The sequence below is a fragment of the Monomorium pharaonis genome, chromosome 8 (assembly GCF_013373865.1).
Source record: "Monomorium pharaonis isolate MP-MQ-018 chromosome 8, ASM1337386v2, whole genome shotgun sequence".
Lineage (NCBI taxonomy): Eukaryota > Metazoa > Arthropoda > Insecta > Hymenoptera > Formicidae > Monomorium > Monomorium pharaonis.
In genome coordinates this window covers 6,710,215-6,736,621 of record NC_050474.1, presented here as the reverse complement: position 1 = coordinate 6,736,621, position 26,407 = coordinate 6,710,215, and the positions used below count along the sequence as shown (strand labels likewise).

At 41.8% G+C, this 26,407-nt stretch overlaps 2 protein-coding genes across 2 annotated transcripts in view; both read right to left on the bottom strand.

Annotated features, from left to right (window-relative positions):
* LOC105836801 overlaps positions 1 to 7,229 on the bottom strand; it is a 96,886-nt gene extending 89,657 nt beyond the window's left edge. The window contains exons 1-8 of the mRNA XM_012681089.3: positions 6,875 to 7,229; positions 4,475 to 5,365; positions 2,729 to 2,985; positions 2,242 to 2,629; positions 1,905 to 2,154; positions 1,615 to 1,806; positions 582 to 1,266; positions 364 to 460 (exon numbers count right to left, since the gene is read on the bottom strand). Coding sequence (XP_012536543.1) covers positions 364 to 460; positions 582 to 1,266; positions 1,615 to 1,806; positions 1,905 to 2,154; positions 2,242 to 2,629; positions 2,729 to 2,985; positions 4,475 to 5,255 — 2,650 coding nt within the window. The 5' untranslated portion in view covers positions 5,256 to 5,365; positions 6,875 to 7,229. The remainder of the gene's footprint in view (positions 1 to 363; positions 461 to 581; positions 1,267 to 1,614; positions 1,807 to 1,904; positions 2,155 to 2,241; positions 2,630 to 2,728; positions 2,986 to 4,474; positions 5,366 to 6,874) is intronic.
* Positions 7,230 to 9,446: 2,217 nt separating this feature from the next.
* Positions 9,447 to 26,407, bottom strand: part of LOC105829086 (E3 ubiquitin-protein ligase MYLIP) — a 183,498-nt gene continuing 166,537 nt past the window's right edge. Inside the window, exons 3-7 of the mRNA XM_036291285.1 lie at positions 15,621 to 15,861; positions 14,894 to 15,063; positions 13,894 to 14,110; positions 12,825 to 13,022; positions 9,447 to 12,731 (exon numbers count right to left, since the gene is read on the bottom strand). Coding sequence (XP_036147178.1) covers positions 12,405 to 12,731; positions 12,825 to 13,022; positions 13,894 to 14,110; positions 14,894 to 15,063; positions 15,621 to 15,861 — 1,153 coding nt within the window. The 3' untranslated portion in view covers positions 9,447 to 12,404. The remainder of the gene's footprint in view (positions 12,732 to 12,824; positions 13,023 to 13,893; positions 14,111 to 14,893; positions 15,064 to 15,620; positions 15,862 to 26,407) is intronic.

Sequence of the window (26,407 nt, the reverse complement as noted above, 5' to 3'; positions counted from 1 at the left end):
CGAGTTAAATAAAAGTCAACTTGATATTATCTAAGTACGGAAGTGTGCTTCAACTACTGATGCTAGAGAAAATCTTCCGAGAGTTGTTGTTGATCCTTTAATTAAGAAGTACCAAGTAAGTGCATTACTGCGCGAGAGATGAGAAAAGTTTAAAATTCGCCGAGTATACTTTTAAAAATACTTCAAGTATTTTTAACGCTAAATGCCTTATTTAGACAGTAAAATAACGTGATAATTTTTACTGTTTTTCATCTCCAAACAGAGAAGTCGAAGAATGTTGACATATGCGAAAAACATTTTCATACGTGTCACACGTATAATACGAAACTCGCTGCATAGTAAGCACATTTCATTACGACTTACCTTGTTCCTTCTCCGGAATTTTCACAGGTGCCTTCTTCTCGGGTGCCTTTGGTGAGCAATTCTTTCGCACTGGCTTGACAGTTAATGTCGGTGGAACCTGTAAGAGATAAGTAGACATAGCTATAGCGATCCATCTTCGTTGATGTGTAACAGACCTTATCGTCCGTTTACGCGCGCGTTATGTCATCGATGTGTAAACACGTAAATAGTGTACTCACCACTTTCTCGGACCTTTCGCCCGATGGTAATCTAGCTATGGCCGCATCGGGACTGTCCTCAGGCGGTGGAGGTTGCACAATCCAATTATACTCGCGTTTCTCAACAGGCAGACCCCATCTTTCATACTCGCGACTCTGCGTACGCAAGGTCTCGTAGCAATCCAAGCACACCACGGCAAAATCGCCATTCTCTAACAGTAGGCTCTTCTCCGGTTGCCTGTGGTACCTCAGGAACGGAAAGTCCTTCACCGGTAGCGCTCGTACACGTTTCCTGTACGTCACGATACCGCAGACATAACAGCAATAGTCGTGAGTGTTGTATTGGCGTTCAGCAGCGTTCACTTGCTGGCCACCGGAAAGAGATTCGTGCTGACGCCATTGCGCCAACAATGAATGATAGCAAAACGTGCACACCAAGGCAGAGCCATCCTCACGGAGCTGTTCGGCATTCGCCGGTGACTGATGACGCAACAATTCCGGAAAGAATGGCGCGTTTCGACCCTGAGGTCGACCGTACAAGACTCTCGCCAGAGTTAAATCACTGTGTAAGCCACACAAGAAACAATAAATCGAGCTGCTCGATGTGCCTGGATTGCTCGCGAACGTTCGATCCGAACTGGAGCTTGGTGGCGTAGCGATTGACCGGTTCACGTCACCATTTGGATGTGGACTAGGAATATCATATCTGGAATTGAGCAGATGACTCACAATTATGACACAATTTTTTAAAATTCCCTTGATATAACATCTAATAAAAACAGTTTTTAGAAGCGATAATTATTTCTTTCAACGTAAACTATTCGCAGAATTGTATAACCATTAATCTTTTACAAAGATTAAATTAAATATATGTATATATTGTAATATTGTATATATTGTAATACAATATGTATATATTGTAATACAATAGACATAATCATAAATAAATTCATTTTAATCAATGCGCAAAATAATTTTTATTGCATTATTAACATGCGTAATTTATGCAAATGCACTAAGAGTAATAGCAAAATGTAATTTGCAACAAACTAACCTGCGCCGTTCTAAAGGAACCCGCTCAGCATCCATACTTTCCCACTGTTGCGCAAGATGATTCACACAGTGACTACACGCCAATATCCTTCCGTGACTATCCATGCAAGCGTTTTCAGACGTACGCGCTATTCCTCTCAAGCAAGGAAAATGCATAGCATGTGAATTCATTCCCTCCGGACTTGTAGACAACCTGATAAAGATAAAAGATAAATGGTAGAATTATCGACGATATCTCGCGTAATAGGATTATGTTAACTGTAATCTTTCCGATGCTTATTTAGAACCTACCATTCCATGTGAGTACGAGGATATAATCTCTCGCAGATATAGCACCTATAATTTTGGCCGAGTGCAACAGTCCCATTTTCCGCGGGGCCGTTGCTAGGTGAATTTCGTTGCCCAGGCGTGGGAGCTTTCACGGTGCTTCGTTGCTTGTTTGTAGCAACCGTTGACTTGTTTAAGTCATATGGCTTAAAGCGAATATCGCTACCTGCTGAATTGACTGGAGATTTCGGAACGGCGGGCCGTGGCGAAGGACCTGCAGCGAAAATGTTTAATCCCGTTAGACACATCTTTAAACCGATAAACAGTGTGTAAACATTCTTCGAGAATAATGAAGGTTAACCTTGTTGGCGGAAATCTGTATTTTGCCCGGCTGGCTGTGCCTCGTGATTTTCACCACCAAACACCTGCTGCTTTTGCGGGATAGCTTTGTAACAAATGGAGCAAACCTGCACCATTCCCTGAGGACTAATAGGACTAGCTCCTGGCGGAGGTCTCAGAGAATAAATAAAAGGATAGTACGCCTCCTTCTCTGGATTAGGACAGCAATACAGAAGTCTAATACTGGATGAAGGGTACTCGAGAGCGCAAGTATAGCAAATAAACGTGGTTGTATCCATTGCAGGGGCTTGCCGCTTGCGAAGCGTATAATTTCTATCACCGTGCGGTACTCCTTGCCGCGTGTACGCTTTCCACTGTATTAAAAGATGATTCTGGCACGCTGAACAGGCCTTAAAAAAAAGAGATCAATATAAATAACTCTCTATAAAAATAGTAAAGATAATTTTTTTACAAATACATCGAGAAAATAAATATGCCGGAATATATACCTGCACACGTCCAGCACTGTCCATAGGTCGACTTCTACTCGGTCTAGGGTGAAGCATCAATGATGGAAAGAACGGCGGTGGACTGGAAGAAGGATGCGGCGGAGTTGGCAGTGGCTTCGCAGCGATATGACTGAGAGATCCCCTCTTGAATTCGTCCCCGCACACATAACAGACTTCTGTGACCGAGTTCTTGTCCGGCATCGACAAATCCAGAATGTCCGTACCGACGCTAGATGACGATCCGCCGCTGTAGATAGCTGCAATCATCGTTGCAACGTTAAACAATTGATTACGCGATTCATTCATTGTCGTCGACGAGAGCTCCAGATTTTACACGGAGTCGCATACAATCCGTGAATGCATAACACGACTGGCCACCAGTCCTACTCGTCGCAAGAATCGCACACGCTTTCGACATTATCATCGCTCCACGTGGCCCACTTAGGAGCAGTATTTTTCGCGGGTTTATCTCCACGATATATCCACGCCGTATCCCGAATGTGTTGAGAGTCTTGATAGTTTCTACCACTTTTTGTATATGACGAACACAGTGTTTCAATAGCTTTATTTCGAACGACCCGGTTATCTCTCTGGTCGGGGCAACCGCTGACTAATGAATATCAGATCGGTCGGATCGAAATTGTAGAGGTCACCGGAGCTCAATAATCCGCAAACACATGCGGAACGCGGGAAGAAAATTGCCTTAGAATCGCTCACTCAGATTGGACGTGCGCGTTGAATGAATCGGATGAGTCTTCGCCGCGCGACTTCCACATACTTCTTATCTACAAAACTGTTAACCTTTACTTTCAAACGTTTACATTAGTGCACGGAAGTACTAAGGCCAGCACAAATAACGACCCGATTCGTATATTTACCGCGTACACATTCTAAAGCAAGATAACGTAATAGCAGTGAAAAACAGCTTTTACTCCTATCAGATAGCGCTTGTCCAAGGTGATTTCATATCCACGTTGTTTCGTTAAGTGTATACTTCGGACCTGCTTTGAGCGCATTAAAAATGATTGTCGTTAAATATATTTTCGTTCGTACTACGTCGTACATACATTGTATATAGATACATTATCTGTATCTAAGCATACACTGCTGTTGTCACTTTCTTTATATAGGATGGCCAGTAAGTTATGATACATTGTAGTAACCAGTAAGAGTGATGTGTATCTTATCACTTGAAAGTATCAACGCATCAGACATGTTCAAGTATCAGAATAAGAAACAAGTATTTTATTAATTATCTAGTACCAATCTTATATTCCATATTTATCACAATTTTTTTTCCGTTTTCACTGAAATAATTTCTTCAATGATTCACACTTTACCGTATGACGAACAGTGCATTCTTTGATTCTCTTTGACGTTAGGAATAAAAGCACTAAGTTGACCTCAGATAAAGATCCAATTAAACTCCCTCGGTCAATTTAATAATTAGGAAGATCCCAACGGTCGCCTCCTGCTTCATCTACACGTTTCTTTAAAGACTGGTTTGATGCGGTAACATTGTCATCCAAAACAATCTAATTTTTACAAAATTTAGAAAAAAACAATGCTTATATACATATTATACATATGTGTATAATATATACAATATATTTTATACATGTATATAATGAAATTTATAATTTATCAATGTACAAAAATTATTAAAAATAAAAAATTAAAAGTTGGACATAAACGTTGTTTTTTTTTCTTAATTTTAAGTATGGATTAATGAATAGCGATTGTAACCTGCAGGCGGTGGTAAGGTGGGTTGCGGCGCAGGTGAGCTTCTAGGTGCATGTCTCAGATCCAATGCCGCCTCATTGGATATTCTAGCATCTTCGACGGGCTGTCGTGGACTCTGCAACCTTTGATGAGGTGACTGCAATCTATGGTGGGGAGATTCCATCGTAAGCCTTGCTTGTTCCAAGTGCCTGTGTGTTTCCGTCGTGTTGGAATGCGGCCTTGGCACCTCGGCAACCGAATTTGACGGCGGTCTGATCTGCTCGACCCTCGGCGAGGGTGAATTCGGTGGTAATCGCGGCGAGATGCCAACCGGCCGATTCTCCTGTTTGAGCTGCGGCGCCTGATCGTTGGTCAAGCCGAGGACCTGGGCGGCGTACTCGCCCTGAAGTGCCATCTCGGCCCCCGTGAACGGGCCACCGTCGCATCTCTTCAACCAGTAAATCCGCTGACTGTGTGGTCTACCCTCTCGCTCGTAGCTCTCCCACTGCTGCAACAGCAGGATGTAGCAAAGATTGCAAGCCCTGACGACGCCGCTTCTGGCACCGTCGCCACGATAACCATTGGGCGGCTCGTGCGACTCGAGAAACGGGAAATAGGGCTCGTTGGGCGAACCACCTGGACTCGGCTTCACTCGTAGCCAGTGCTGCTCGCTGTGGCCCACGGCGCCACAGACGAAGCAGATCCTCGCTCCGCCGCCGTCCTCCGGCGGATTGGGCTGCGCATTCGTGAGCGATTGCCCCTCAAGTCCCGGCTCATTCTTTACATACAATTTGCTCTCCATCATGTCAGGAAACCATTGGATCCCTTTTAACGCCCTCTTATATCTTCGTGTTTGGCACGCATGTACGATCAGAAATCACAGCGATTGATACAGCTTCTATCTCTTGTGTATATCTGAAAATACAAAATAGATTCGTAAATAAATTATGCATGGTATCTATCTGGTTTCGATTTAATTCATATCTATGTATATATTATGGCCTAGCGATTGATAATTGGGAAATTGTGCACATCTCTATCTATTTGTATCTATCAATTTAATCAACTACAAGCAAATACATTTAGGATATTCTATATGCAAATGGGATTACGTGGGTGCAGATGTAACACCGGTTTACAAATTAAATCAGTATTGTACAAAATAATAATTTGTCAATTTGCAACAGTTATTACTGTGTGTTGATTTAAAAACTCGTAAAAGTATTCAAGAATCGTGACATAGTCGACAAGCATTCTCGCTAAAAAAAAAATAGCCTGGGAATAAGAATTGTTTAGAATCGATGCTGTCAGCTTTCAGAAACTGAGTGCAGTTATAATCACCCGTCGTGCCGTGGCTCACCGTACGATTTTCTGTTCAAACTACCCGACAAATGAACTTGCATTCACCGTTGCGGCAACAAAGACATTGCAAAAGAAAAACTTTGCCGATCTTTGAATTTCCTCACACGTACGGCGCACCGCGATTACTAATCGTCCGTAACTCGTAATCAAGCAGCATGGGGCAGCGCGGAGAGCGATAATTCGCAATGCGCAAGCATATCTGGCAAGCAAAGCAAGCGGGGCCAGTCTCATAGAGGCTGGATGACGGTCAGTGGGCGCATTTGAAAGAGCCATTCGCGACGTTACCGCGGCACTTGTCCGCGAATGCATTTAGACCGTCGCATTGCGTGCGGTGTATATTTTTGGAGAAGCATCGCTAACGTCGACGTTTACCGAGCCCGAACCAGAGATCAACTTCTCGGTACATCGGTAAGAGCTGAGAGCGGCGCTAAGGGAGCTCGTCGTCGCCCACGGGGAAGCGTGCGCGTGTTTCTCAGCGGCGGGGGTAAGGGAATCGGAATGCGGGCGAGACGTAGACGTAGGCGTGGGAGCGTTTCCCCGATTGTCACCGCGGCTGCGGATGACAGCGGGGCGAGCGCGGTTCGCCGTTCGGACACAATGGTAGAGTGGTGGCGATGGCGGCGGCGGCGAGCAGCAGCGAGCTCCTCGTCGCCTCGGCCTCGCGAGTCCCGGTCTCCCGGACGATTCGCGCCTCGGGACGACGTGCGTGGGGCGCAGTGCCCTCAACCTCAGCGGGATTCCGCAGGAGCAACGGCGGAGCGACTCCGCGTTGCGCCGCGTCGCGTCGCGCTACCCGGAGACGGAGCTCGTCTCCGATTCCGAGAACGCCGAGTCCGCAATCCACTCTCTCACTCTCTCACTCTCTCTTTCTCTCTCTCGTTATCTCGCTCTCTCTTTCTCTCTCTCTCTTTCTCTCTCGCCCGCTACCGAAATTACGCGCGGCCAAATGGCTCGCGTCGAAGCTAGCTGGCTAGCTAGCTAGCTAGCTCGCTCGCTCGCTCGCTCGCTCGGTCGTCCGCCTCGGTGCGCCACCGCGAGATGCGTGCGGCACACGACACTCACGTTCTCACAGTTCGGCAGAGCTGGCCACAACATCGCGTCGCTACTCCGTTCTTCTGCCTCGGCGGCTGCGGCGGCTCGCTCGCGCTCGGACAAAAGCGGGGCTCCCTTATCGCGAGCCCTAGTCCCTGCCATACGTGCACGAGCGGCGTACGGTGCCGCGGGGTGTCACCTTCGTCGTCGCGCTGCCGGCCGTCCCGCTCATATTTACACGCGCCAACGCCGCCGGCCGACACCACCGGACACCCGACACCCGGACGCGTATCTCCACTGTCGCGCGTGACTGCGAGGTAACGACGGGACCGCTACTACGGGCGACTAGGAAAGATACATCTTCCGATGGCACAGCACCCGCGACTTCGCCCTCACTTCGCCGCCATGTTGCAAAATCCCCGATCCGCTGTCCCATCATGCCACGCAGCTTCATCATATGACAGCGCCGCCGGGACGGCCAATGGGAGCGCGCGGCGCACGCGCGCTGATCCGCACCCGCGACCGTGCTGCCGCCAACGGCCGGTCGGCGCGAGATTTGAATTTCACGTCGCGCCAAGGTGTCGATGTTAAAATCGCCTTTGTATCTCCAACTGATACTTAATTTCTAATAAAAAATTTGGAACGTAATTTATGTAAGAAATTGACTGTATTTTAACCATTTTTTTAAAATAACTTTAAACTAGTAAGTAAATTTAAATGTACTTTTGTATATTTATTGGAGTAAAATTAAATGTAAATTTTAATTTAAATTTGTAATGTTTTCTCATCGAATTTACAAAATAACTGCAATTACGGCAAAACGCAATTTTACAGTAAAATCAAGAGTAAGCAAAAAATTAAATTGTTTTAAACAAATAAAAGAATTGCTTAAATATTACGCAGATAAGTACTCAAATGTAATAAACGAATCTGCATTTTTAAATTATTAATATTGCTTTGAGTTGTAGGTACATACGTTCTTAAAACGCGTTTTGTTTTTTTAGATACCTTCTGGGAACATTTTAATGATATCTTTAATGACCAATGTTTGTCGTTTTCTATATAAAATTACCTAGATAATTATTTGAACAAAGAAATAGCTTTCTTTCTAAATGAAGAAATAGCAAAATTGAAAGAGAAATATTTTTTATCTGATTGAATTATTTGAAATATTTTTATTTTTACCAAAAATTTAGAAATAAAAATATAAATATACATTTTTATATGTTAAATTATTTTGCTTATCAGCGATATTATTTTAAAATTGGCTAATAGAACGTTATATAATTTTATCTTTTTTTTTAGATAAATTTAGAATTAATTTATCTTTATATTACCTAAAATGTGTTTATATATAATTTATCTTAACTTTATCCAAATAATTTTAAGTTTAAGCAAAACTTTTAAGCACTGACGGCTTTTAAAGATCAGATAATCAAATTTATCACTATATTGAATAACACAAAGGGGATAAATAAGTGATGTCAAAACGGTACAAAAATACCACTCACCGTTCTTTAGCTATTATTAGTTGTCCCTCTTTTCGCGATTGATTATCGATGGTATACACTTTACAGTTTATTGATTAGTATTGCGGGAGGATCGCGTTTCATCGGAACGCGAACACTTTGATGCTTCATTTTCATCAGACCCGTTAAGCATTCTTGAATTATCGAATCGTTAATTCAGAATAAATTTTTAGCGTCAATATTACAACCGCGTATGCGATTTCGAAAAGCGCAGCGTCGACAAAATTACCAGAGGCAGATTCCGTTCGCCTGCCTTTTTGAGCAACGCGTAAATGTAAGAAAGGAAAAAAAAATAACGGATGGTTGCAGTCCATAGAGCAAACCTGCTTTCTACGAACGCGCCGACAACCGAACCGGTCGTTCCACCGCGCAATGCTAATTTTTACGTTGACACACAATATCTGCTGAATAGAGGAAACCGAACGTGCGTGAGAAGTGCCGCGACAAACGTGTCTCTTATGAAATGTCGACGTGACACATGTCGCAACGAAATGTAATGTTAAACGGAAAAAACGCGCGATTCCAGAACGTGCTTTATCGCTCCAGACAGTATTTGTACTTACAATCGTTTGAAAATCACTATATGTGTGTGTGTGTACATGTGTCTATGTGTGTATTAAATATTTTAAATGTAATTTTGATACCAATAATAATTGTATAATAGTTATAATTTATAAGATAATATTAAATATATTATATATATATATATATATATATATATATATATAAATTTAAAATTAGCTAATTACAAACTACATTTGGAGATAGTCATATCATTCGTAAGTTACTAATACTACTGCGCGAGCGATAGTGGCCGTGTAACAGGCGATCGTAATTTTTGATTGACCAATTAAGCCCTTATATCTGAAAACCTACTTCTTGAAATAAAAATCTACAAATAACTATTTTGTTTAATTTTTCGAAATTTTTCTTTCTATAGTATTTTAATTTTAAGAGAATATTTAAATGTAAAATAATTGAATAATATAAAATTCAATGATAGGGGGGTAAAGAGATATATACATACACAGGAATCGCTTGGGACTAAAGAAGAATTAAAAAAGACTCGGTACTCTCAATGTATCGGTATTTAATTTTTTAACAGATTGAAACATCGTATTGAACGCTAAAATTTACGTCTCGTAAGTTGTGGTAATTTCATATGCACGCGCGTTTATTTCCCCACCGTCTCGCGCATCAGGTGGAATTTTGATACAATACTAAAAAATAATTAGAAATACTTTAAAAATACTCTTTGCAAACGATAACTTTTAGAAATACATACATTTTCTCTCTCTTTCTCTCTTTCATTCATCATTTTCGTTTCTACCATACATATCTATCAGCTACAATATTTTGAATTTTTGTTTTTTTTTCCTTATACGTTTTATACAGAGATTTAAAATCACAAGAAATTATTATTATTCATAGAGTGTAATAGTAATGTTATTGTTGTCATCATTATTAGTAATCTTACAGCTATCGACACGCAATAATGGTACAAAGTTATTTTGTTTTTCACATTTGCGACCATTGTAATTCATAGAACGTAATCGCAACTATACGTCGATGGTTTCCGAAGCTAATTATCTTCGTTCAAGATTATCCCACGGCAGTTATGCGATATTTCATGACAGAAATATTTTATCTCAACGCGCACGCAGTAATTGCCTATTGCAAGATTGCATTGAATTGCATAATCACGATTTTAACGTAATGTTTTAATTTATATATAACGATATTATTATAACGCTCGCGGTAATGTCTAAAAGAAAGGATAGATCACTCAAAACGGTACTCTGATCTTGCAGGTACAGTGTAGCTTCGCTATTATATCGATATTCTAAAAATTCCACAATATAGAATACTAAATCTGCATTGTTTTAAAAAGCTACACTGTAACTGAAGAAGAGTCTCTTAAAGGGCGTTAAACATAGCGACGTATAAATACATACTATCATCTCTTCTTATAAATAATTACAAACTAAGTCTGCTTTGCATTGATAAATGACTATAATAATTTTTTTCATTCTCTCTCTCTCTCTCTCTCTCTCTCTCTCTCTCTCTCTCTCTCTCTCTCTTTCCCTTGCTTTTATCATTCATACGAAGTTCATAGAACGCTACTGGTAAATTAAAAATAATTCATTAAACACTATCTTGCTAATATCAAATTTTCCTTGCTAACCGGAACCAAAAAGGAAGTCAATTTTTGGAATTTTTGATCAGCCCAAGATACTTTAAATGATAGTGCATGTCATCTTTATTCAAGGATGGTCTTCCTTTCTGTTTCCTTGGACACAAAATGCCATTGACTTTTTACTCTACAATTTATCTTTTAGATGCAAAGCACAGGCAATTAACTTGTTTCACTTTTATTATGACTTACTCGAAGAGTGACGTATGCGCGTAGTATATTAAAACAGATTTGACATTTGGTGAACTCATGACTTTTACTCACTTGACCCTACTGCTGCGGGTTATCTCATTTCTTATGTACATATATAAACAGATATTATGGTAATAAAGTCTCCTTCTTCATATAGGATGCTTCAATAAAAAAAAAGAAAAAGTGAGATATTATTCGCAGGGAATTATTTTTGGCTAACAATTCTGCAATGATTACATATTTAAATCTACTTGTTCACTATGCATGATAAAAATAGATCGATAATATATATCTAAACGTGACATTCGTATTATGCTGCCTTTATCACTACAACCTACCATAGTTAAAGCGATAATGCAATACGTAATATTCTAAGTTTATCGTAAGCATCATAATCAATGTAAATATATCGACACAATTTAAATTTCATTTTATCGAAACATCCGTTAGAAGCGGCTATATTGTAGCAGTTGTTTTGTAAACGATATCGCATATACGTAATGAATAACGAATGTTGTAGTAAAAATATGCTGGGTCACCGATTCCGATAAAAGTTCTTGACCCGATGTGTATGTATAACCTGCGAATGTTATTTAGATCAGCGTAAACGCACGACCAAAAAGAAGCGTATCTATCTAAGAGGAACACAGAAGCATTGAGAAAGATCATGAAATAACAAGGAAAAAATTGGTCCGATCATCAGTTAGAAATAAAGGTTTATCTTCGAGTGCTATTAGATCTTGTTTATAATATAGATTGTTCACACACGTCGGCAGCACTGTTCCTCTCTTTAGATTCATGCTGCTAATAGCACTTTTCGGCCATTCGATTACAGGGAAATATTTGTAACACCATTACGAGTATACGCAGACACAATGATGTAATCCCCCCATTGAATTTATCTACGTTACCCTCGTATCTCCTGTGTCTCCTCAACAATATCATCTTTGATCACAGTACCATTAAATCATTTCTCAATTTTAATATTTTCAGACCATACTTATCTTGTCTAATTATTTTTTTTTATCAGTTTAACTTATGCATGAAAAACATATTTCTTTGACTAAAAAAACCGAGAAAAAGTTTAAAAGTCATGACTTATTAAAGGAGCAACCAAGGTCTTAATAAAATAATAGATAAGTGGTTCTGCAAACAATGTTTCATAATAATTTCAAATAATTTCATATTAATTTCATAATAATTTCAAAAGTAGGAATAACGGCGACAACAATGTCGGAGTGAGTGTTCAACTATTCTGTGAATGACAATAAAGTTACTTTCGTAAAAAAAGATAATTTACAGTTATTTTATGAATATAGATATCATTTCTTTATAAATTAAACGCGTATCATTTCTTTATAAATTAAGAATAAAAGCGGAGAAACACCGAAATAAAACATCAAATAATAAAATACGCAATTCTAACTGAAGCCATCGCGCGAAATAAAAGTTTCAAGAATCGGATGAGAAACCCAATAAGCGTCCTTGCGGGATGCGATCCAACGAATGTCGAAACCCTCGATCCGATGGGTAAACAGAAAAGTGCTTCACCCCCCGGTGTATCTCAGTACGCCCTTCCTGCGCGGCAAGTGACAATCCTGAAGAATCTTTCAAACGCGCCGAGTCTGCGTCTGACTAGACGCTCTCAAATGTCACTGTTGACCGGCGTCTCGCTGTCCAAGATTCTCTTGTCCTTCATCTCATCTGCCAGCGGCTTGCTAAATACAGGCTCGATCGTCTCCGACAGTAGTTTCGGGTTGTGCTTGTCGATGTGCGTCAGCTCGATCGGGAGGTATATCGTACGGCAGTAATCAATGTCGGCCCGGCATAACGGGCAACGCTCGCAGCGACGGGCGCAGTCCAGACAGGCCACGGCGTGTCCGCAGGGAAACAGAGCGGTGTCCAGGCTCCGGTCCATGCAGATCCGACAGAGCATGGCGTCCAGCAATCTGGCCAGGCATTCCCGAGATTCCTGAAATACGTGTGGATCGTTTGAATCGAGTTTGCGTTGCGCGCCGCGACGAGTCTACCGATTATTAGTACGGCCGTGGATTTCGTCGCTCACCTTGCACTTAGGATTCTCGCACTCCCCGCAGGCGTGCCTGTCGAGGATCTCGTTCTCCTCCGGCAGAGCTATAGTCGTCGCCTCGCAATAAAGCGCGCGCCGCGCATTGTCGTATACCTCCCGACAGGTCCTGCGTATGTCGAACACGTATTTCTTGCCCAGGGTCGAGTCCTCGTTGAAAATCGAAATTATTGTCCCCTGGAAGAAAGCAACGGTCCGATTATATCTCTAATCAGATTAATTTTAAATTTTCTTTTCAAAAGAAAAGTCTTTTATATATATATATTTTTTATATCTACTTGTACATGTTTAATAGATATCTATAAGTTATCATATGACTAAGTATTTATTAGCCCTTATATAAACTAAATTTTTTAAAACACATTTTTTCAAATAAACTAACACTATTTCTACTGACTAAACTATCAACTTTGATGTTTGTGTACATGTAAAATGCACGTCTGCTTATACATTATGATGATAAATAAAAAATTGTAAATTATTAAGATAGTGCGGTTTCAAAGGTCGATTATTTCTAAATTTTTATAAAATTAATTGAATCTAATATGTATACAAAATATACTAGTTAAATGTATTTTTATTATTTAAAAAATCTGCTGAGATCGTTGAAAATTTTTGCGGAGTGTTATTAATAATCTCTAACTGGATAACATAAAAAAATAGTTAATTTATAGATATCGTAATCTTAACCTGCGATAAACATACTGTATATGTATTTCACACATATGCAAAAATTGAAATCGACAACTTCAGTGGTTTCTGAGAAATCCACCAACTTGAAGAATGTTTATTTTTAAATTTAAAAAACAAAAAAATATTGATAAACATTTAACTATATCAAAATTTATAGATATTTGCTAAATACAAGTAGATGTATAAAAACATAGAAAAATATATGCAGCAATCTTCTTAGAAAAACTTTTTTACGCTGCAGACTAGAATACCCTCTTAAAAAACAGAGTTATATAAAAAAGAGATGTTATATATACAGGAGATCAACTTAAAAAAAAAAATCGGGTGTAAAACAAAATTTGCTGTGAGGGTGTACCTTTAAATCGCGAATAAACTGCGCGGTGACCGCGCTCCTGACTGTCTCGCAGCTGTAGAACGCGTGTTTCTCGGTGATCGCCCTGTAAAGTCCGCTCGCGGATTGGCTGGAGTCTAACTTAAAGTCCAACGACGTCTCCTCGCCGTCAAGTGAGAGATAAACCAGGTGGAACATGCGCCGTTGTGACGTAGCACTTTGTATAGCTGTATACGGTATGCTGTAACGTAATACATAATACATCGTATAATAAATTGAACGACGATGAAGGTAAAGGTGAAGTAAAATCTTGATGCTAATCTCCCTTCTGCATAATGGATGAGACAAATTCCCAAACGCTTGGGGGGATTCTGTTGATCTTATCGTATGTAAAGACTTTTTATTTATTTTCATTTTCGTCAGAATCCTTCTGTTAACGTGGAAACCTAGTTTTGTCATTTTATATTAAGCGCGGACTGATAATGAAGTTCTCTCAGCAACAACTGTTCCGCTGAACGATCGTCTCGGATGGTATATCGTGTAGCAGCCGGTACGTGCCGTCTCCTATCGTCGACGAGCAATATTAAAGTAGACTTGAGATTTCGCGTTGATAAATATGTAACTTAACAACGCGATGTTACTTAAATGAACTCATTTATCAATGTACGAGAGTATTTAAAAAATGTATGTGTCACACATCTCAAAGTACCGAAAAGTTTTAAATTTTATAGAATGTTCTACCACTAAGTTCGAGTATCTATGTAAAATTTCAGCATAATTCTGTTATTGATTTAATTTTTTTAATTCTTATAGAAAATCGTGTTTCGCAGTAAGTTTGACGAGCAAGTATCACTACAAATTAAATCTAATTTTTACATTTTTATTAATATAATTCTACTGAATATTTGAACAAAAACGATCTTTATCTCAAACTTTTAACTGCAGACGTAAATCAACTTTCGTTTATATCCTAAATGAAGGTATATGTTTAAAATATATAAATAACATATTAATGTATAATCACTTTTGTGTCTCCTCGTCCTGATTGCGGTAAACCGTGATTCCGTGCGGGCCAACGCCGATCATGGACACACCGTTGTATCCAAATTTACTGTGAAACATTTCCTGTCCGAATGCGTCGAGGTTTGATATCTCTTTCAAGAGCCAATATTCAGCGGTCGACGCTTTCATCCCCTGAAAATTCATATACCATCTCTATTATTCATTTGTGGACCGTGCGACGCAGCATATTCATGCAGCAAAATATTGTTATCAAATTGTAAATCGCAAAAAAAATTCGGCGGAAATTCTCCTCTCCACCTTCGGGAAATCAAACACCGTATGCCTCTGTAAATATGACTATTTAATAAATATTGCGTATTTTCTATTAAATTCACAATCACACAAACCCAGAGTTAAAAAAAAAATAGAAAAGATTTGTTAAACATTGGAAACGAGAGAACACAAAGTTTGCTTGCATGTAAAATTCATTAACGGAAAAATAAAATAATAAAAATTTTTTAAAAACCCGCGCGCGAGAGAGGTGAGAAGTTCTTGAAATTGAATCGATGTTATTTTGCACGATAAAAAATGAAACGGAACGAAATAAATCGGACATTATACTACGGAAGAAATCTTTTTTGCCGATATGAACGATAACTGCCCCGGCAACCTTCACGGCGACCACCCCCGGGCCGTGTAACGTGTACGAAACCGCGGCGTGTCAAATTAATATTTCTCCCTCGTCGCACCTTGATTTCCTTGTGCTGCTGCACTATCCGCACCAGGAAGTCCTGCGGTTTCGGCTCGCACGGCTCCGCGGGTTGTATGTGACAGCATTGCGAGTAGAGCGCGTGCGGTGGTGACAGCGCGTCGTAATCGCCGCCGTCGGCCTGCGCTATCAGGGCGACCAGACGTGCCACGGAGCCCCAATCCGCGACCTTCAGCCTACCGTCGACCAGCTCGAGGCGGGAGTGCAGGTAGAACTGGTGCCTGGAATCACGCAGAAAAGACACCGGGGGATGAGATCGGGGGACGACGTTCGGACGGCCCTCTCCGCGGGGGAGCGGAGAGAGAGAGAAAGAGAGAGAGAGAGAGAGAGAAAGTTATTAATTGCAATTAGTTGAATTTCGCGCGACGGACCGACTAATATACACGATACTCCTCGGCTAAAGTAAGATTGATTATCCCTACGCTCTCGGCGAGAGTGCATTGTTTCAAGGTTCTCCTCTCCTCTCCTCTCCACCGACCGGGCCGACTACAATAATGCCGGTAATACAATAATGCAGAAATGATTAACGATCGAGGCACGTTCGCGGTAACGAAAAATATTCGCTTGCGCGATTTAATTGCACGCGGTGTTTAGGCATTATCGCCGGCCGAGAGATACCTCCTCTTAAATTCTCTCCTTCTCTCTCTCTCTCTCTCTCTTTTTCGATTCTGTGCGTGACGTGAATCTCGCGTGAATCTGCTCTCGGGATTCACTTAACATTCGATCGAGCTAACGCGTAACGTTATTCCCACTTTCAACGTTTTATCCCCCTTTCCTGTTTCTTCTTTCTCTCGACAAGCCAGAAGCTACGAGGAGCATCGACAGAGAGAATATTTTTACTCTGGTTCGCGCTCGCTGAATTTTTGGTTGACAACTTAAATGATTCATATCGCGTATTTCCATGGATACCATGACTCCACGTTCGCATGCATATTTGAAGAATAGCGCGCGCGGAGTGCGCGACCGGTAGAGGGAGAAGGAGGGAGGGGGAAGGGAAGCGGCTCTCCAAAATACCTCCGCGAGAGCTCCTTTTGCATATACTCCTGAATATCCTTCAGCCGTACAATGCATACATCTCGCGATAAACATGTTGCCGTCGGAGAAGTGGAATTACGCGTCGAGAGGAAGTGAATAGCCCGTTCGCGAAGTACCAGAATACGGTGAAGAATCTGCATTAGAATATACCGTGCTGTACCATTTTTCACGATTCTGCATGCCGCTGCATTCCCTTCCTCTCTCTCTCTCTCTCTTTTAAATCCTACTGGCGGAACTCGCCGCTCGCGACGCGAGGAGATAATGGATAATCAATGCATCAGGAGACTCGTGTGCACACGACAACAAGTAATTTGGCACGAAACGATTATTATTGGGAAAACGATTTATTGTCCGTGCTTCCATCGACCCTCATTCGGGTCGCCGGCGACACTTACAAAGCGTCGATATCAAACTCGCGAACTTTATCGTCGCGTCGACACAATTACGTCGATATATCAATTCATAAAAAAAAACAAAAAAAAAACGAGAAATAAGGTAACAGTTCCAATTATAAATCACTTAAAATTAAAATAATTTTTTATCAATTCAGGTAAATTTAACGATCAAATATTTTAAAAAGTTGTCAATGTAATAAGTAAACATAAATTATAAATTTTAAAGAAAAATTATTATGTATTCAATGAGTGTAAATTTTTAAATACAATCTATTCATAAGGGAAGAACTCTGTCCAACTGTCACTCACGGATTCTAATGAAACTTTGTACACTTGTAAAACCATGGAAAATAATAGACACGTATTTTTTTTTATCGGCGGAGAAGCGATTTTAAGGGTAGAAACAACCCTTTGTATATATGGTGTGAATATATGGACATCGTATCGTAAAAAATTTAAGTTTCATAAAAAATTGTTTCAGACAAAAGTTGTAGGGTGTAAAAAGATGTATTTATCGGCGCCATGAGTTTTACCTTGGATGACGTCGCCAAAGTTAGGACGAGGCCACCTTAAACCATTGCAAAGATTCAAGGTGGCCTCGTGAACCTTCCCTTGTAAGAGTATCACAATAATATAAAAGTATTACAATTTCAAGAAATTATTAAAGATATATTTAGAGAGCTTATTAAAGAGGTTATTGAACGTAACTTTTTTCCAAAATATCACTAATAATAGCGTAAGTTATTTCATGCTACAATAATTATAAAAAATAAATTCAAAATGTGAAAAGAGTTTCTGTAATTTTAATAATACATCTGGAAAAAGGGATGTTTACGTTTGCAAATTCAATCGATAATTCGACCTATAATTGGGACCGTCATCTTTATCTGCGAGATATATTCCCGAATGATTGACTGACTGCGTTCGTAACGACGAAAATATCAGCTCCAGTCGAGAGTAAATCGAATCGACGCGACGGATAAACGAGCCGGCGAGGAACCTCATATCAGAGAGTCCGAGGAAAACATCACTAGTCGAAGATATCCGAAAACTTGAGATGGTCTCGATACTTCTTCTCTGCTTCGTGCTTTCTTGCTTTTTGCCTATTGTCTTCCTGCTATTTTATCAACAAAGTTTCTTGTCACTTTCGGAACTCGTCAACTTTTACGTCTAAGAGGCAAAAACGCAACGAACAAGAAGCAAAGAGCACAGACTGATAAATTAGCCTTCGGGAAATTATCAGGAGAACGCTTTCGTAAAGACGCGAGGGAGGAATCTTAAACGTCAGACGGTTGCCGCGTAAAAAAAAATTATATCGCGATCATAATTTCGTGAGATCTCAGCGCCCGAGTGGACCGGAGCCAACTTCATCATCACCGTCGTTCTCTTCGAGAGCCGCCGGTGGAATTTTGGGTATATTAAGCGATTTTTCCCACCATAAAGTTCCGCCGGTGCTTCGCGCCAAATCTCTCGCTCTTCCAAAAAAAAAAAAAGAGAGAGACGTTATTTACCGCAGGTCGTTCGTTATATCCTTTCCCGGTTGCAGATGCGCGAACAATCCTGCCGCTCTCTCTCTCTTTCTCTCTCGTCGGACGGAACTTGCACCGTCTCCGTCTCGGCCCTCGAACTTCCGCGGGAAGGTGTTCGAGGACCCGAATGACATTTGTCACCGCGGGAAAGATATTGGTTGCGCGCCCGAAGTTCCCGGAGGAGGAAAGATCGGAGAGAAACTCTCCCTCCGTCGGTGACCTCATTGTTAACAGTCGCGCGAAAATCGCTCGGGCCGGAAGAGAGCGAGCTCGGAAAGATTCGGGCGCCAAGACAATGGGAATTTAAGCCGCGATATTCCAGCAGCCGAAATTACTTTCTAGAAACGCGAAATCGGTTTCATCGGCTCTCCTACGTCCGCGAGATTACCCGAAATTACACAAACCCACGATCGCGAGTAGTGACCGTAGAGCTCGCTCTCGATTCGCAAGGATAATGAAATAATCAGAATGGCAGCCTAATTGAGTTCATTTAAATCCCGATCTACCTCGCAGAGAGAGAGAGAGAGAGAAAGAAGAGCTGTTGGATAATTAAGCAGAGTTTGCACTTTGCGTCTGCAGTGATACTCTTCGTCCGTCTCGTTTAATCTGAAATGACACTGGATTTAATATCCTTAAAGCGTTCCACGTTGATTTTCGGACGGCGATTAATCTCGTTTGCAGGGCGTTTTATCTGATTTCCCCTCTCCCTCCCCCCCCCCCTACCAAAGATTCTCTTCCGCTCCGCTAAAATCGAGACGAACGAGGTAAAAAGAGGCGCGTCGAATTATGAACAACGCCGCCGCGCGGACTTCTAATGCCCAGCCGCGGCAAGAAGATCTGACTAAACGGTGGCTAGGCTTTTAGAGTGCTTTTAGAAAGCTTTCAAGCCGCCTTAAAACGCCGGGAAATTCCCCCCCCCCCGGTGGAATAAAGCGCTTTTATTAAGCGCTATTACGGGCGAGACTGCATTCCGGAAGAGAGAAAGAGAGAGAGAAAGAGCGATATGTACTTTTTGCGCGAAATATTTATTACACCGCGAATATCGAATATCGCGCGCCGTACCATTTGGCAAAAATTATGTAATCGCGCGTAGGAGAAGAAGAGTTAAGTAACTCCTTAAATATTAACGGCATAGGGCGGCCTGGCCGGCGGTATATATATTTCATTCATGACGTGTACGCAGCACTTTCCCATACATAATTCAGAAATGGAAACAAGCTCTCTCAGCCCTTCCGCGCCGAGTTTCAAATAGGGCGTTCCGCTCGATTGATTGTGCAAGAGGTACTTATAAATCAGTCATACTCCTGGACCAACGCGGGCGAAGTGCCCGGGTAATCGCTATATGCACGTGCGCCACGCGAACGAACACATCCGCGGAAATTCGAGCGTTTCATTTCGAAAATCGAGCACGTAGCACGCAATTAATTCTCTCCGAGACTAACGTATCGTTAGCTATTAAATCCGCGGTAGCTCTCGCTCGTCGCTCGTGCTCCTCCGAGAAACAAACCGGCGAAGTAGACGGAAGCGACGTGTATATATATATATATATATATATATATATATATATATATATATATATATAAATGGAAACGCAGACGAGACGTCCGCGGAATGTCGATTTCTACGACGGTGATTAAATACGGCTCTCCCCTCGGGTATCCTTTTAATAAAGATTACACGGCGGAAAAGCGACGTCGCGCATCACCGACGACGAGAGGCAAAGGGGAGAGTCGTCGGTCCCGAAGAGCACGAAAATTCAAGGCGACGTTCGCGCGCTCGCTCGAGCGGACACGGGCGCGGGGATGGTTTCGCGAAAGGCTGGCACGCGATCCTCCCGCGCGCCCACGACATTTCCTAGTAAATAATTCAAAGGTTATTTCCAGCCGGTCCTGGGTAATTTTACAGCGGTCGCCGCGCGGCCTGCACCTACATCCTCGATGACGTCGACGCGAAAGATGTAGGAGAGGCGGTTGCGAATAAGCTGACGGGATTTCTTGCAGGCGCGCCTGTCGGATTAGCATCAGCGCGCGGCCGCATCGCCGTCGTCGGGCTGACATTAACCGGCCGCGTTGTAAATGAGTCAACACCCGGATCCGACAAGCCGTGAATTTCAAAAGGGTGCGCCGCCACCGTCCGCCGTCGCCCCCGCGAGTTCGTGGCCGCTCAGATTTCCGCGCGAAGAGTTTCCACGTGCGAGCGTGCGCGCGCGCGCGCGCGCGAAAGGCAAAGAGGATCAGCTTTGGTAGCGCGGTCGTAAAGACCGCGCGCCTGCAAAGTGACCGCAAGGCGATCCCTGCGGAGCGCTTTAAATTAAGTTTCACAATTCCGTGGCATACGGAAGAGAGAGAGAGAGAGGGGGGGGAGGGGGGGTCAGAGAGAGGGGTCGCAAGACGTGCACGTGGTATTAACCACCGCGTTTTCATAATGCACACGCGAATTACGAAGTTTCTCTCCCGTCGGCCGCGAAGAACTGAATAGTTTAAGTAATAATTAAACTATTGAAATTATAACCTGGCCCAAAATTAATTGACGGCCGAACGATCTCGGCGAGATAATTAAACATCGAACAGCTAATTGTTAAATATTGAAATAACCGTTCGTAGTTGAAATTATTAAGTTATTTTTCACGGATTTAAATGAAACTTGAAACTCTCGCAGCGCGCAGTTTGCATCGGGGGATGAGCGGAGCTTTTGGCACGGGTCACTTTTTTTTTTTTTGCGTCACCCTCCGCTCCGCATATTTTTCCGTCATATTTACTAAAACTGTATTTATTAAAGTGCGCTTTTTTTCTGCAGCATATGCATAATCTGCAATCTTTATTCAGCCTTTCGAAATTTAATATTCCTTGCGACGGTGAAACAGAAACATGATAATGGGAAACATGAGAAAACACGATGAATATTATCATACCGCTTACAATCTTAGTTATGACGTAGACGTGCAACGCATATATGATCTTTTCTCTCCATTACGGCTTTCTCCTTCCTTTTTTATCCTTTTCTCTAACTTAAATTTGGTCTTCCTAATTTTTCAGTTTGTGTTTTTTTTTTAGCGCATGACGAAGGAAAGAGAAGTGGCTCCCTCCCCTTTCTGCAACTCGCCCCTTTTCTTACGCAAACACCCGTGAAACCGGGTTAAAAAAAAAATTTTTTTTAATAACAGCGATGTTCGAGAAATGTCTTCGCGCGTTCATTAGCAACTCGGCGGCCGAGAGCCTCACGGGTCCTCTAATTATGCACACGCTCTAGAAGGCGCGCGCATACACACACACACACACACACACATACACACAAACGCATGTCCTCGCGCGTGTATTTATTCTTGCCCGTGCCCGCCGCACAATGCTTTAATTGTGCCGCTGCATGGTCTTGCCAGCAATTTTCAGACACGCCCGCCGCAGCGACCACGTACGGTTTTGTATCTAATCGGACCGTGCGTAATTAATTATTCGCCGAGTCGTAATTAACGAGCCTCCGCCTCCGAAGCAAGTCGTAATTACTTTTGCCTTTCCGGCCGCGGGGGGATTCCCTTTCCCGCCTTCGTGACAATTGGATCGTCTCAGCGAAACAATTCATATCTCCTGCGGGCTCGCGGGTACATTAAAAAGGTTGTTACAATTAGCTTAGAAACCGGGGGACCGGTATCGCATTTCTCGTAACTCGATCCAAACAATTGTTTATCACGTTGTTGGACAGGCGGAACGTATTGTACGTACGTAGAAATGATTTTAATCGTGTAGATTTTCAGATTTAATTTTCAATATATTATACTCGTGACCGCCGAGCTCTGTTTATTATAATGTCGAATCGATAATTCATTATGTTATCGCATTTAACCGGAATAACTAAAGTTCACAACTGCCGCGCCAATACCGGGGATTCAATTTTGCATTACGTGGTGGCTCTTCCTCTTGGCTAAATACGCGAGCGCGCAGTGGAGTGTAGCCGTATAATTCAATTATCTCGTGTCCCTACAATTTTCTGCCGCGAAACTAACGCGGCAGTCGTGAGCCTGTTCGCGAAATAATAATGGACCGTTATGGAAAGTATTGGGAATCGATGAATAAAAGCTTCGTTTCGGCCCGATATCGGGCATCGTTTTATTTTATGAAAATTTGGCGCCACGGAGATTGGATATTAAATTCCTCGTGCTTGTCGGGAATTTCAGTCTACATTTCAACGGCTTTTAATGCCTATCGCGGTGAAAAGGCAATAATAAAAACCAATTAAAATTATAGTAACCCGCGCGCGGATTCTCTCCTCCTTCCCCCCCCCCCCCTCGATCGTCTCTCGAGCGCCACCGCAATAATTGACTTAATTCGGTCGCTTCTCGTTACCTCATAATTTTCTATCCGTCGTTATGGCGCAGCATGCAGGCGTGGGATCGCTTCAATGTGGGAAATCACGTTCGGCGCGTTCGAGTATTAATTAATCCTCGTCGAAGGAAACGCTCGATAATCAAGGATCAGGAGCAAGTAATCCGCGCACTCGGCGCTTTCTTCGCCGCGTCGATCGCCCGCGTATCTCAGGCACCGGGGGCTTCGGTTATTATCGAGGATCGAGATTAATGGAAGTCCGTTTCGGCCCTCAAACGTGGCGGCTTACGTATCTTCCCTCCCCCGGGGTGGCATCCCCCAAAGAGAGCTCCCCCGACCGTGAAAGCGTAGCTGATCTCAATCGTCGAATTTTCCACCACGGAGTTCCGCGACGTGATCGCCGAATAATAAAATTAAAGCGGAGGGGGTTGACTCACCACGCTCTCGGGGTGCTCTAGACTGATCGGACGTTACAACGTGGCGTGACGTGCGACACATGTGGTGCGCGATCCTGATATTTACACAGATTGTCGCGGCATATCGCGGACATCGTACCGAAGGAAGTGACACACGACGGCGCGGTACATGATTCGACGATTATGACGGAATGTCGTGAATGACGAATTTAGAGCCCGCTGAATCCAAAAGTGCATATTAATTCCGGCGGATGAGCTTTAATATCTCATATTTCCACGGATGATGCATGGTGGAAAGGGGGAGAGGGAGGGAAGGGAAAAAAAATCCGCGGATTTATTTTATGTATGCCCGAAATGGAACTTGCCAATCAGATTATGGAATCCGCGTGGGAATACGCGGGAAAACGGTGGATTACGTGACACTGAATAAAACAAATCTTTGACCTGATAAAGTTCGTGATCCGAGTTACTGCAACGGTAGATGATGAAAACTTGAGAACCGGGAAAGCCCAGGGGGGCCGCCTTTTCGTTGATCGCAATTCTATTTGCGTTCGCACAGCAACCCAAAAGGGGCGAGATATTATTCGTATAACGTGTAACATGGGGGTAACTACATTTCTACAGATTCATGAGTATGTTTACCAGTGTTATTTATTTATTCCGTGAAATTTGTACGCTCGCGTAATTTTATTGGTGTGAATGAAATAGTTACGTTAAAAAGCGAAACAATTAAAACATTATGAGATACATTTTACGACAATTTGTCTCTCACAAAAAAACCGGGTAAACTTATGCAGTGACGATTTAGTTAAATTAATATAAATAAAAATAAATTTACGAACAACGACTATTTTACTTAAATTTTCGAAAACTTATTTGTTATAGCATTTTAATCACAAATTTCACAAATTTCGGGACATCCTGTATGTTTACATTTATTTAATCTGCAAACAATTTTGAAAAAACAGCTACTTGTTTTTATATTAAAAGATAAATCTTTTCTACGAGATTATTTTCAGTGCATGTTATAAAGCAAATATAAATACACAAAAAAAATAATTTTATCGTAGTACACACCTAAAAATATTGCATCAAAATAATTATGCAGGGCGCTCAAGCGTGATAATTTCGCTATAAACAGTTCATCCGAACAGTTTTGACATTTTAACAACTAATCTGAACAGTATAACTTTGTTTAATGTTTCAAAATAATTATTAACTGACCTGTATTTCAGCAAAATTGTTCTTTCTGTGTAAATTAAGTGTAAAAAAGGCAAAAAGTATGTCATACTTGCACCGTCAGGAAATATTCATTTAATTAATAATTTTAAAAGCAATGACTTTTTGCTCTACCATGCGTTCATTTAGAGAAATGCATTCACTGTGCAATTAAGAGTTGCAAGTACACATCATAAAAACATTAAACCCAACATACTTCCATATTCTAAATTAATCTATTACGTTACACGCGCACAGAGGGAGAAAAAGAGACAGAGAGAGAGAGAGAGAGAGAAAGAGAGAGATCGCTCTCGCAGAGAGAGCTCCGTTTTTATACATTTTACGTAAATCTGGAGGGTAATACCCATCCACTAAGGGATAATGAAGTACTGTAAAAAATTAATTGAGACAAATAAACACGAGACTACCGCGAGATGCAATCTGAGCGCGCTAATAAACATCCTCCGCCTGCAGTCTCCCCACGGGAAGCTCACTCCGCAGGTTTTTCCGCCGTACGCGGGTCGTCTCGCTAATAGCGCGTATATACTTTAATAACAAATTCTTTAATGATGACAAAGTTGATCTAGCCTTGAAAGAATTTAAAGAGAAATTATCTTAGGGATTTAAGGCTCCTCACCGAGATATCGTAAATTTCTCTGTATTATATATCGAAGGGATTTCTACATCTGAACTTATTCCTCCGTGAATCGATAAGATGTAGTCTCTCTCAAGAAAAGTCTCTCTCCTCTTGTTATTCCTGTTATTCATACGTTCCTTCTCAATCGGCGATCATCTCAGAACGAAAGATTTCCTCGATATCGATATCCGCGAACGAAAAGGAAAATCGTAGCGGAAGACAGTGGAGTCCAGGGTTGAAAGAGATCCCCTCCGGAGATCCGGTTGGATTTATCTGACGAATAACTTCCGGTGCACTTGACTGAAGATGAGAGTTAACCCGACGAGTATTCGAATTCTGTTTGCCACTAACATCGCGCTGAAATCTCGAGCGGCGGAATGGATGCTCGGGAAGAGAAGGAGAAGGAAAGGGAGGAAGGAGGGTGAGAGGTGAGGAGGGCGTGGAGGAGTGTCTACGAGCACTTTACTGACGTTCGCTCGGAAAGTCCCTCGACTAGCAGCGGCGAACGTCGTCGAATTCTGACCGCCGAAACTATCCGGCGAAATTAAGCTTCGAAACTGCAGCGTTCACGAGGAACGCGAAGTCCGTTCGGCTTTTACTCCGCGAAGAAGTTCAAGTGCTTTTCGTGTATTCCACCTGTTCTTCCCCCGCCGCCGGATCCATTTATCTGCCTATCCGCCCGACGCGAGTTTGGCCGTAACGAGCGTCTGCGTGTTAAGGGCTTACACACGCAATTTCGACCTTTCGCACCGCGGTCTGACCGGCAAAAAGCCAAGCAACCGCATTAACACACTCGATGCGATATACGACTCCGTACTACGGCGTGCGGTGTGGTTTCGAGTTCATTCAATACCACAGGATTTGGGTATTTGCGCGAATTCGATTAGAGGCCACGCAACGAAATACATGGCAGACAAAGCTCCAAAAGAGGAACTAAACTAAATGCTCAATATAAAAAATATTAGGTAGTTTTATTGTCAAACAAAAATTCCCAAATAAATTATAATTTTTGATATAACATAGTATTTATATTTTTTAATTGAAAGTCGGTTGCCAATCATTTAAAAAAAAAAACTTAAACAAATATAGATTGATAAACATTAACGCAGGCTCCCGACCTCTCATAAAAACTTTCCAACATATTCTTTAAACAGTTTAAATAGTAAATATTAAAAAAAGATAAAATTACCGATCACTTCAATTAAAAAAATTAATTTAAAT